The sequence below is a fragment of the Sarcophilus harrisii genome, chromosome 2 (assembly GCF_902635505.1).
Source record: "Sarcophilus harrisii chromosome 2, mSarHar1.11, whole genome shotgun sequence".
Classification (NCBI taxonomy): Eukaryota; Metazoa; Chordata; class Mammalia; order Dasyuromorphia; family Dasyuridae; genus Sarcophilus; species Sarcophilus harrisii.
This window is the reverse complement of record NC_045427.1, coordinates 176,906,814-176,920,011: the sequence shown is the minus strand read 5'-3', so window position 1 is coordinate 176,920,011 and position 13,198 is coordinate 176,906,814. Positions and strand designations below refer to the sequence as shown.

Here is a 13,198-nt window from a genome sequence, read left to right as displayed (position 1 = left end):
TTATCATCATGTTGCTAACTCAACCCTTGATTGCTTTCTCCTTCCTTAGCCTCCTTTCTTTTGGAAGGCAGAGTATTAAACTGACCCCAATACTTTCCTTGACTGAGGGAATAAATTAGGCTTAGCTTAGTCCATCTCACATTTGCTTCCCTACATGGTTTCATGTACTATGGAATCCAAGTACACCCTGCTATTTGATTGTACTCCTCATTTTTTTCCTGTTTCCTTTTTATGTGTTGTTTTGCTTTTTAGACGAAAACAGATTGAGACCACAGACTTCAAAAATATTGTATTTCCAAGACTTAGCACAGCACCTGGAACATATTGGATTTGGATACTGTTGTATTTTTGTCTTTATGTCAGTGTTCTGTCTGGTGCTTATTAGGTACTTAAAAATGTCTATTGGTAGCTGGAATATTTAATTCTGAATTCAAATATATCCCTGTTCTGTAAAAATTGGGCGTTTTTTAGAAAATGAATGAATTTTCCTAAAATTGATAGAGCACAAGGACAAAAACTTACAAAATAGTTGCTGATAACCCTTTCACTTCAGTTTTTCAGTTTCTGATGGGCATGCTAATTTTGTTAAACATTACAGTGTAATACTTGTCAAAGGCTTGGTAATTTGTATTTCAGGAACACTCTGAAAAGCTAGGAGTTATTGTTATACAAAGGAGCTGCTGTATTTTGAATTCTAGTAAGAATTAATATTAATTAAGCAACAAAGATGGTTAAAAGCACAGTGTATTAGGAAATGGGGGGGTTGTTATAAATTCTAGTTCTACTAGTATTATCTTGGCTAAATTTTCCTTTCATTTTCCTTATCTCTAAAACAAAAAAAGGAGTCATCATGGTAGAATGGAAAGAGTGCTAGATTTGGCCATGTATTAGCTATACAGCTTTGGACAAGTTATTAACCTATCCAGGCTTTGATATTCTCATTCATAAAATGAGGTGATTGACATAGATAATACCTAAAGGTTCTTTCCAATTTTGAGTTCTACAATCCTAGAATGGTTGGTGTGTGTGTTTGTAGGAGGAAGATCATTTTATTTTCTGAGTCACTGTATCACTATTCTAATAATACATTATGTTTACTTTTTTGAGGTTTAGCATAGCCGAGTAGAGAGAAGCATGTTATCTGTAAGTTGACCACTTGGTAATAAATTCTTTGGCTATAGCAGTCCATGAAACAAAGAAAAATGCAAAATGGTTTTTAACCCTCTCTTTCTATAGGGATGGAAGCAGAATGTCAGTATAAACATTAACTTTACTGTTAATGCTCCAAATGTGAGATTTTTTTAACCCAGTGACTAACAAATAGACATATGATCAGAAGAATTGAATGCATCAATATTGGTATTCTCACTATAAATGACAAAAAGAGACAAAGGGAATTTCAGGTAATAGAAAGTTTGATCACAATATCTCCTTAGGAGTGGAGGGGCAAATAAAGAAGTAGATAGTTTGTCTTAGTATGTGTATAAATGCAAAAGGGACATGATTTTACGGTCATATCGCATTGTTATAGAGAATGAAGCAGAGCAATTCTATGAAGTAATAAAAAGCATTCTTCGAATTAAAGTAAAATGTACTTTGATGCACTAAGACTGCAATACAGTGATGAATATAGTGAAAAATGTGTTAAAAACACAGTTCTGGAGTATGGAATAGAAGTTCCAAAAAACTTGTAGATTACACTGAATCCTCAAATGTAGGCATCATGAATTTTTTTTCCAGGGAGAAAAAATAGAAATTTCTGGACATACCACTACATAATACCTTAGTTGAAACATATTCAGTAATCAGGAAATGACATATCACTAATGTGGAAGTCATTTTCTGAATTAGCCCTTTGTATATAGACTACCAACTTGTTTAGACAAAGATAAAGAGTATCATAAAGTTAATAAGAAAAACTTAAATGGGAAAAAATGTTGTTTAATGAAAATAATGCCAGTGCAATCTATTTAAAGTTTTTGTTGATATTTAAGAAAGGAAAATGGATTGGAAAAAGGATATTAACATCAAACCAAAAGGATATTAATATTAACATTAAAACCAAATAATAAGAGTTTAATTGTTATAGAACAATTAAAATAATGAGGAAACCAAAAGAATCTGCTCAGAACACCTAATACTTCATTTACTATTTGATTAAAGAGATATGTAAGCCAGAAGCAACATTAACATAAAATATAAACTTGTCTTAAAATGTTGTAAAGATGAATGAGAGAAGGTTATGAGCAGTATTGCCTCATAAAATAAGGAGAGGTGATGAAAAGGGGGAAAAACATTTTAAGGGAAATTTGGCCAGAGACCCAACTAAGCCAGATCATCCAGAAGGAATTTTAGGATGAAACTGGAAGTAGGGCAACAGAGGAAAAAAAATCAGATAAAAAATGTTTGTGCATTTTTTATAACAAACTTTTTTGACCAGGAAAGACAGTAGAATCAATATAGAGAAAATGGAAGTGACATTGAAGAAAACCCAAAGATGAGAAAAGAAACTGAATAAGACAAACTATATACAAAGGTGAATCACCTAGGATGTACCACAATTTAAGACAATGAAAGCATTACATTTTGTGATATCTGAAGGATGAAAAGATATCAGAGGAATAGAAAAAAAAAATCTTGCCCAATGTTACTACCAAAGATCCAAGAGAATGTAAATAGCTACTCATATTCATCCATCTAAATTTTTAGCTATCCTTCTAGTTTATCAGAATAATCTAAATATCTATCAAAGTCATCTTGGATAAGAGTGTTAGAAAGAAGAGTTTTTTAAATGTGATACTTCATAATTAACTTCATTTTGATGTTTTATAAATGACTGAAAGATGTGGAGAATGCAAGAACTTACTAAGTATGTTGTTTATTGACTATAAAATCCACTTGGATTTTATTCAATACAGAAGAATCCCCCTTAAAACTTTACTTTGACAATATGTTTCAAGCATGTACCAAAATTTCATGAATTATTGAAATCATAAATAATTAAAATTAGTCATAGTTTAATGACTAAAGTAAGACATAAAATAGGAAAACCTCTCATCACTGAAGATATTCTCTATTGACAAAGAGAAGATTTAGTAAAGGATTTTAATTGAAGTGGGATACCTTATATTTCCTCTAGTGAGGTGTAATGTTCTTTGTTTGATTTTCTGGAGGTCTTGGAAGCAACCTTCTTTTCAGTAGAGTAATCACCACAAGAGTAGCCAGGTGATAAAGTCCAAAAGTCTTTATTGTCTCCTTCACCTGGTGCTCAGCTAATTTTCTCGGGCCTTCAGAGGGGACTTTCAGTGGAGAAAATGCAGGAGGACAGGCCAGCCACCACAAGGCTAGAAGATGGAAATGAAGCTGTCTCTCCTTGGCTCCAAGAGCTTGAGCTCCTGCCTCCAGTCTGCTTGTCTTCTGTGGCTCTATCTCTGAGTCTCTCAGTCCCCTAGGACAGCCATCAGGAGCCTGACTGAAGGTGGAATGAAACTCGTCCAGTCCTTGCTGGCTGTTATATACTCCATTATCATAGGTGTGAATCTTGTGGAACTATTTTAAGTACTAAGTACATATAATGAACTAGAGAACTATTAATCACCATGCTAAACTAGATAACCATTGTCTTTATCAATTCCACTGACTTAGCACCTTGTAAGAATCCTTGTTTGAAGTTCAGAGTTTTGGCTCATAACAGTGAGATCCTAAAAGTGATCGTTTTGCTGATAATGTTGGATCTCCTGAATCAAGTTTTGGAATATTCCATGTTGGGATTTAGGACATCATGTTTATATGTATGTGTGTAAACAAACTTACATGCACACATGCTGCAAATAGTAAATAGTTGGCTCCAGAATTACACAGGAAGAGTAAAGATAGCTGTATTACTTTTAGGAAATTCTAAAGTTCTTTTAGTTATTTCAAACTTCTCATTAAAATAGTGATCTATATTTTTGATATCAGTATTTTTCCAATGAAAATATCTGGCTTTAAGTTAAGGAATGATGTATTCTTTGAAGAATTAAAGTTGAGGATTACCCAAAAGGCAATGGTAAGGTCTTGTGGTGGCTCTGAATAGGTTGTAACACATTAAGAGCAAGGAATTTTAAAGAAGTTATATAAATGATCTAAGGAGAGAAATGGGCAATTGAAAAATTGGTAATTAAAAAAAAAATGAGCCAGTAACATGGTGAGAGTAAGGTCTAATTAATGAATAGTGACAGAGATGTTCCTTTCATCCTATTATAATGTCAAAAGATAGAGAGGAACTTGTGTTAGATATCTTTGTAGGGGGTAGTCATATTGATGAGATCACAAATCCATTATAGAGTTTATGCAAACTAACAGGTCAGATGCACCCTTGGGCTCTGTGAGTACTGCAATGCAAGTGAATAAAGGTAGTAAAAGGATTGATTTGAATTACCAACTTTTGGAAATGGTTTTGCCTAATTGGGCTTACAGACAGGCACTTGTTTGATCTTTTCTAAAAGTGTAAAGCTTAAAAAAAGGATTGTTATATAAAGTTTTCTGTACATCTTTAAGTTCATTTGTACCCATGTATAAATTTATTTGGAATAGACCTTATTGATTTGATAGATTTTTTAATCATTAAAATAATTTTGTATATTGTGCATATTTGTTAGATGTTTAGAATTTGAGATTTTTTTTTTTAACTTGCAAGGTGTGAAGTGGGAACTGACAATTGGATTCAGTGCAATGATTCACCAGTGAAAGTCTGCAAATATCCTGTAAGTGGACTTTTTGAAGGCAGATCCTACATGTTTCGTGTAAGGGCAATTAATAATGCTGGAATTAGTAGACCTTCTCGGGTCTCTGAGGCAGTTGCAGCTCTTGATCCTGTTGATCTCAAGAGATTACAAGGTAAGTAACCAACTAGAAAGATCCTATGGTAATTGGAAAGTATATGTGTGTGCATGCTTATGTATGTGCATACATATACTACACAGCTGTATAGGTATAATCTTTTTTCTTTGTTTTATCCATATCTTTATTCATTTTTTTCCTCTTCTACCATTGACAAGTCATGAGAACTTCAAAACCTGAGCCTAAGAACAGCATTCATTTTGAAAATTTCTAGTATTCCTATGGATGCTACTTAGTTAATGGATAGAGCTTGGTTAACATTTACATTGCTGAAAACAAAGCATTTAACCTTCTTAATAATACTTGTCAGGAAAAAAAATTAATTAAATCACAGTCTCACTTGGCTTAGAATTAAGCTCTTAATAAATTTTAGCCATTGGTGGTATATTTTCAGATCATAGAAACTAGACCAAAACCAATGTAACCAAGTGACATTTCTGAAATGTAATTTCATCTGACATTGAATCCTCAAAATTCACTGGACTTTTACTCAATTATTCTAAGTGGTTAACTGTATTTTCTCTTGTGTTATACCAGTATGCCTATTGGTAATTTGATCAATGGTAGAAAAGTGGGTTACAGTAAGGACAAACTCTAAGGATGTCAAACCCTATTGCAATGGAATGGGTAGTTTTAATAACATAATGGAAAGGTCATTCAGACATGGCAAAAATATTTTGAAGAATTTCATCTTTCTTTATAAAATCTTTTGTTTAAGAATTTACCAGAATTATTCTTCTTCTGTCTACAGCAATTCATTTGGAGGGAGACAAAGAAATTGTAATCTATAAGGATGACCTTGAAGGTATGTATCTCTTCGTGATGTAATTTCAGCTGCTTATATCTAAGAAATTTAAGATTATAATTAGAACCATGACAGCTGTAGAAAAAAAAATTCCCTTCAACATCAATTTTTTTATATAAATAAAGGGGGAAAAAGCAGTCAATGAAGCTTGTAAACCTCATGTCAATAGAGTTGGGGAAAAACATGCAAGGCTGTAATAGGGAATAAAAATAGGAATCTAACTAACTGTTGAGTGGATTGCTTTCATTTGGTGATGATGCAAAAAGAGAGTCATATAGTCTCCAATGTGACTGCTTGTAGGTAACTTTGAGTCAGCCTTACATACTCATTCCACTGGGGGTCCAAGGAGACTTTAACGGTAAAATATAAATCTCTAGTCCTTTGCAGACTACAGTTCTGACATGCATTTAATCTTCATTTGAAGTAGGCTTCTTAATTAGACTATTCACATTTCTTTTTCAATGTGAATGTGGCTTTTAATGATATTTTTTCTGCTTGCTGTACCTTCCAGATATATCTAGAGAGAGAAAAGACATGAAACACAAGCACCGGAGCCTCTTGATCAGTAGTGCTAAAGATTTTAGTTGAATTTGTGATTAGTCTTTTTAAAAGTTCAATAGCTAAAAACTGAAAAAGGATTGAATTTAATGTGTACCTAAGCTGAAGCAAAAATTATAACTACTTATTTAAAACAATGGAGGCTTTGGGCTTGCTCTTCCAAAGCTCACTTCCAGAGGGGCATCAATGATTCTGTTTCACATTCTTTGGAGGTCATCTTATCATATACCAAATAGTAGCTTCTGTTCTCTTATTTTTATTTATAGTATCACCTAGAGATAGTTCATACAGTAATGAGGATGCCAATACATCCCCACAAGAGTATTATATTGATAATTCCAAGATTCTCTCAGAAGAGAATTGTATTCTCTTCCCTCCTCTTAAGTTCTAGAGTACTAGTTAAGAAACAATTGTGGTTTAGTAGAAAGAATGCTGAACCTAGAGCCAGGAGACCAAGGTTGGAATACTGACTTTGATGCTCTCTCACTTTGTGACTATGGGCAACTCTTTCATCTCTCTTAAACTCAGCTTTCCTCCTCAATAAACTGGGAATAATAATTCATGTATTGGATTGTTCTAGGAAATATGATTTGTAAATCATAAGGGCAACACGACTGCAAATTATCAGTATTGATTTCAATGATATGTAAAGGATAAGAAGCACAGAAATCAATTTGAAATATCTAGTGGCAGGAGAATAAGTGAACAGGAAAATAAATGAAAACCTAGATTCTGGCAGTTGGCTTTTCAGAAACTGAGCACTGAATGTATATAATCTGGAAGCAATCAGTAATCTTTTGAATATATTGTGAGATATTTTTATAATAGATTAACTTTATGTAAAAATAGGTCCTTAAGTAAGGTCAGTGAAAGGAAGATCTATCTTAAAAACACTGATAGTAGGCATTTACATAGAGTTTTAAGGTTTACAAAGCATTTTACATCTGTTCTCTCATTTGATCCTCATAACTCTGAGGTAGGTGCTATTTTTAATCTATTTTACAGATAAGGAAACTGAAGCTGAGGGTCATTCAATCACTTGTTCAAGCAGAGTCACTTAGTGGTTATGTATTTATGAAATATCTTCCTGACAAATCCAACACTAACTACATAACTACCTAAAGACCTTGAATCAGTGAGGAGAGGAAGCAGAATAATCATATGTTACCTTGAATAGACTGGTAGGAATTGAATCCAATGAACATTTATTAAGCATTAGGTACTAGGTGTTAAAGATTCAAAATCAAAATTGTAAGTGTTCCCCAAAGCTCTATCCTGGGTGCTCTTCTTTCTCTGACCTCATCATCTCTCATTGGTTTTATTATAATATCTATTCAGATGTCTCAGAGATCTGTATTATATATCCAGTCCTAATTTCTCCCCTGACCTCCAGTTCTACATCACCAATCATTAGTTATGGTTGTCCTTCTTGCCCAAATTATTGCAACCACCTCCTAATTCAATTCCTAATTCAAGTCACTCCTCACTTCACTTCATCTTACACACTGTACTTAATTCCTTAAGTACAAATTTGACTGTCATTCCCCTCCTCAATTTGGTGGCTCCTTATTGACTATAAACATGGATTTTAAACCTGTGATTCATGAACTTGTTTTTGTTGTTAACATTTTGATAATTGTTGATAATTAGGGTTTTTTTTTTTAATCCTCTGTATTTTATTTATGGTATTTAAAAATTGATTCCTACCCAGGAGGAGTTTACAGTTCAACCAGAAAGATGCAGCATATTCCCAAAGGGAAAATGGAAACAAGATGACCAATTAAGAAACCAAGACTATAGTTCAGAAATACAGTTTGGGTTAAACCATTGACACTGCTAGAAATTAGGCAGGTGGTTTTGACTATTTGCCTTGAAACTCTAAAGTAAAGAATAATGCTCCCAGGCTAAAAGAATGAGTGAATTGATTTATAAGCATTTATAAAGTATATAATATATTTTTAGCACTATAAATGTTGAAGATAGGACACTAATTACTATGTGGAAGGGGAAAAGATCAATAGAACCTTCCTTTAGTGTTTGGAACCTGAACTGAATTTTGAAAGCTAGGTATGCCTTGAGGCAGAGGGGAAGGGAGTGTGTTAGGTGTTGATGGAAGTCTGTGAAGACACAGAGATGAGAGATAAAGGTGATGGACTGTTGGTTATATGAGTGGAGAGAAAGAAATCTATTAGGGGAAGTAAACTCAGCAAATTAATGTGACCTAATGGGTAAGAGAATAGTCCTAAAATAAAAACATTCTTATTTTTTCCTCTGAATAAAACTATAGGGTAATAGTTCTTAGACCTAGGATCTTGCAAATTAACTAGCAGTCATATTAATGCACGGAAAGCTTCATCATCATTATAGTAATATCTGCTTCAATGAATGTGTGCTTCATCATGGTAAGCATAAGAAGTAAAATATTGTTTTTGTCTTTGAGAGATTTAACAGAATTTAAATTAAATGAAATTAAATTATTTGGGATAGAGTATATTTAATTCAATATGACAAATCGGAAGTTACAATCAAATGAAGGAAAAGACATTTACAAAAAAAACCCAACCTTAGAATGTAAAAGAAAGTGAGATAAATACCAACAGGAGGCTCATACAGGAAGGAAACAAACATGAAATCAGTAAGTGAGATTCCTCACTAATGTCTCTCTCCCATGACAAAATTTCTACATACAATCTGGAAAAGACAAAAGTGAAAAAGATAAAGAATTCATTCTCAAGAACTGAGAGCACACTTAAGAGCTAAACATTAGCATATTAGATCCAGTCTCAGTCAACCAATCACTAGGGCTTCCAATGGTTAAAGCACAATAATGACATCAGGATGAATGATCAATTTCTTCAATTTGATGAGTGACTAACAATGAAAAATAGCCTACCATATCTTTAGGGTGTTTAAGAAATTCCTTAATTTTACCTTTGATTCCTCTGATCATCTCATGTAAACTCTCCAAAATATAATATTATAACTACTAAATTCATAGTCCTTTTCATAGTCCTCCTTTAACTTCATCTAACTGTCAGCTTCGACATGGTTTCTCTCTCCTTAATTTCCTCTCTGTATCTCTTCTTAAAATTTCTTATATTTATTTTTCTGTGTATATACTGAATCTAACCAGTAGAAAGTACATTCTTCATTTATTTATTTTTGCTGAGGCAATTGGGGTTAAATGATTTGCCCCCAGGGTCACATAGCTAGGAAATGTCTGAGGTCAAATTTGAACTCAGTTCCTCCTGACTTCAGGATAGTGCCCTATCCACTGTGCCACCTAGCTGCCCCAAAAGTATCCAAAAAGAATGCTTTTAGAAAAGGAATTTTTTTCTCTTTGTATACCCAAGAATTAGCACAATGTCTTATATATAGCAGGGTTTTAATAAATTTTTATGATTTGAATTAAATTACTTTAGGAAGATTACTCTTCTCTTATTGTCTTAGAGGAGTTAGAATAGCTTAGTGAAATTATGAAGCTACCATGAAAAGAATTACCCAAGAGGAATGGATATGGTAGAAAGTTCTAAGGAAAGAAAACCACTGGAGGAGAAAATGGTAAACTACTACAATATCTTTGCCAAGAAAACTCCAGGGACAGTAGTAAAATTATTATCCAGTATCCATACTGGAAGATGAGCTCCTCAGATCAAAACATGTTCAACATGCAACTGTGGAAGAATACATGACATCTATAAGTAGCTCCTGTAGTAATTAATTAAAATACTGAGCCAAAGCTGAAAGAAAGGTCAGCTATGGATGTGTCTGGTGATAAAAGGAAAGTCTGATGCTATAAAGATCAATTTTGCATAGGAACCCCTAGAATATCAGAATTTTGAATCAAAATCACTGAATATGGCCAATCAGGAGACAATAAAATTAAATACTGATATCTTAGGTGTTGGCAAACTTAAATGGATTAGAATGGGTGAATTTAGGTGATTGCTACATATACTACTATAGGCAAGAATCCCTTGACCCTCACAGTCAATAAAAAAATGAGAAAAGCAGTGTTGAAGCATAATCACAACAATGACAGAATGATATCTGTTTAAATCCAGGGGAAATTGTTCAACACCACAGTCTATGTTCTAACCACTGATGATGAAGAAGTCAAAATTCATCAGTTCTATGAAAAATATAATATTGTCTCAAAAAGGTTCATTCCAAAATGTGACATTTATCATAGGGGTTGGAAAGCTAAAATAGGAAATTAAAATATCATTGGAATAATAGACAAATTTGGCCATGGAGTATAAATTTAAGCAGAGCAAAAAATAATAGAGTTTTATCAAGATATCTTGCTGGAGGATGATTTCAGAAAGGCCTGGAGAGACATATGAATTACTACTAAGTGAAGTGAGTAGAACCAAGAAAACATTGTACATGGAAACAATAAGATTATGTGATGATCAATTGTGATGGACATGGCTCTTTTCAACAATGAGGTGACTCAGGGCAATTCCAATAGACTTGTGATAGAGAGAATCATTTGCATCCAAAAAGAACACCGTGGGCACTGAATATGGATCAAACATAGTATGTTCACCTTTTTGGTGGTTGCTTGCTTTTTTTTTCCTTTCTCATTTTCTTCCTTTTTGATCTGATTTTTCTTTTGCAGCATGATAAATGTGGACATATGTATAGAAGAAATGCACATGTTTAACATATATTAGATTGCTTGCTGTCTGGGGGAAGGGTAGAGGGAAAGGAGGGAGAAAAATTTGGAACATGGAGTTTTGCAGCGGTGAATACTGAAAACTATCTTTGCATGTTGTGTTGAAAATAAGAAAGGTATTACTAAAAAAGATAACTTGCTAGTCATGGCAAACACTTTCTTTTAACAACCCCAAAAAGCAGCTTTACACATAGACATCACCAGATGATCTATGTCAAAATCAGATTATATATTCTGCAGCCAAAGCTGCCCAAGCTCTACACAGTCAGTAAAAATTAGACCTGAGTCATAACTTAGATCATGAGTTTTAAATTCAGATTTAAATTGAAGAAAGTCAGACCTTATAGGCCTAAATATCATCCCTTATGAATATGAAGTGGAAGTGATAAGTAGATTTAAGTGATTGTATCTGGTAATATGATACCTGAAGCAATATGGATAGAAGTTTGAAATATTGTGTAGAAGGCAGCAGCAGCAACAACAGAACCAATAAAACATTCCAAAGAAAAAGAAGAGCAAGAAAGCAAAGAGACTGATGAGGCTTTACAAATAGGTGAAAAAAGAAGGAAATAAAAGGTCAAAGAGAAAGAGAAAGATATACTCACTTGAATGCAGAATTCCAAAGACTATCAAGGAGGGATAAGATGATGAGCAATGCAAAGGAACAAAACAATAGAATAATAAAGACAAGAGTTCTCTTCAAAAAATTTAGAGATATCTAAAGGATGTTTCAATCCCAAAATGGTCATGATAAAAGACAAAAATGGAGAGAATTTAAGAGAATTAGAAAAGATTAAGAAGAGGTGACATAAATAGGCAGAAAAACTACATAAAAAAGATCTTAACATCACTAATTACCTTGATAGTTTGGTTATTCATCTAGAGCTGGGGAATTAAATGTGGACCTTAGGAAGTATTGTTGACATTAAGCATAGTGGAAGTGACAAAATTTGAGGTGAGCTATTTAAAATTCTAAAAGAAGATGCTGTTAAAGTGCTGCATTAAATATGCCAGCAAATTTGGGAAATTAAACGGTGTCTATTGTATTGGAAAAGATGAGTTTAATGTTCTAATCCTAAAGAAGATTGTTCTAAAGAATGTTCAAATTAGCAAACAATTGTATCATTTCATAGGCCAATAAAATTATGCTTAAGAGTCTACAAGCTAGGTTTCAGCAATATGTGAACTGATTACTAGAAGAGCAGGGTAATTTTCAAAGAAGTAGAGGAGCTAACAGAACAAATTGCCAACATTTGCTGAATAATGGAGAAAGCAAAGTAGTTCCAGAAAAAATATCTATTTCTGTCTACACATTGACTGTGTGGATCACAACAAAATGTGGCAAGTCCTCAAAGAGATGAGAGTGCCAGATATCTTATTTGTCTCCTGACAAATTTGTGGGTTGAGAAACAACAGTTAGAACCAAGTATAATACTGATTGGTTTAAAACTGGAAAAAAAGAGTACCGCAAGGCTGTATATTGTCACTTTATCTATTTAATTTACATATAGAGTACATCATGTGAAATGCCAGGCTGGATGAATAAAAACCTGGAATCAAAGTTTCCAGGAAAAATATCAGCAGTCTCAGATATTCAGACAAATACCACTTTGATGGAAAAAAAGTGAAAAAGAATAAGAAGCCTCTTAATGAAAGAGGAGAGTGTAAAAGTTGCCTTGAAGCTTAACATAAAAACACCGACAAAACCCCCCAAGATCTTGGCTACTGGTCCCATCACTTCCTGGAAAATAGTGGGAAAAGAAAGAAAAAAGTGTCAGATTTTATTTTTTGGACTCAAAAATAATTGTAGATGGAGACTGCAGTCATAATACATTAAAAAAATCTTCTTCAAAGGAAAGCTACAGCAAATCTGGACAGTATACTAAAAAGCAGAGACATCACGTTGCTGACAAAGGTCTTTGTAGTTGAATGGTTTTTCCAATAGTGTTGTATGGCTGTGAGAGTTGGATTATAAGGAAAGTTGAGCAGTGCTTTTGAATTATGGTACTGGAGAAAACTTTTGAGAGTCCCTTGGGCAACAAGGAGATAAAATCAGTCAATATTTAAAGAAATTAATGTAGACTATTAACTAAAAATTCAAGTGCTAAAATGGGAGCTTAAATTTGTCTAAATAATAAGAAGGAAGGACTCATTAGAAAAGATCCTGATGTTGGGAAAAATTGAAGGCAAAAGGAAAAGAGGATGGCAAAAGATGAGATGGATAGATAGTGTCATGAAAGCAACAAACAAGAAGATGGACAGACTACAGGGAA

The 13,198-nt window shown here is 33.4% G+C and overlaps 1 protein-coding gene across 1 annotated transcript in view; it reads left to right on the top strand.

Annotated features, from left to right (window-relative positions):
- The window catches only part of MYOM2 (myomesin 2), a 152,338-nt gene that overhangs the window by 63,425 nt on the left and 75,715 nt on the right, over positions 1-13,198 (top strand). Inside the window, exons 12-13 of the mRNA XM_003757920.2 lie at positions 4,679-4,878; positions 5,633-5,686. Of these exons, the coding sequence (XP_003757968.1) occupies positions 4,679-4,878; positions 5,633-5,686 (254 nt within the window). The remainder of the gene's footprint in view (positions 1-4,678; positions 4,879-5,632; positions 5,687-13,198) is intronic.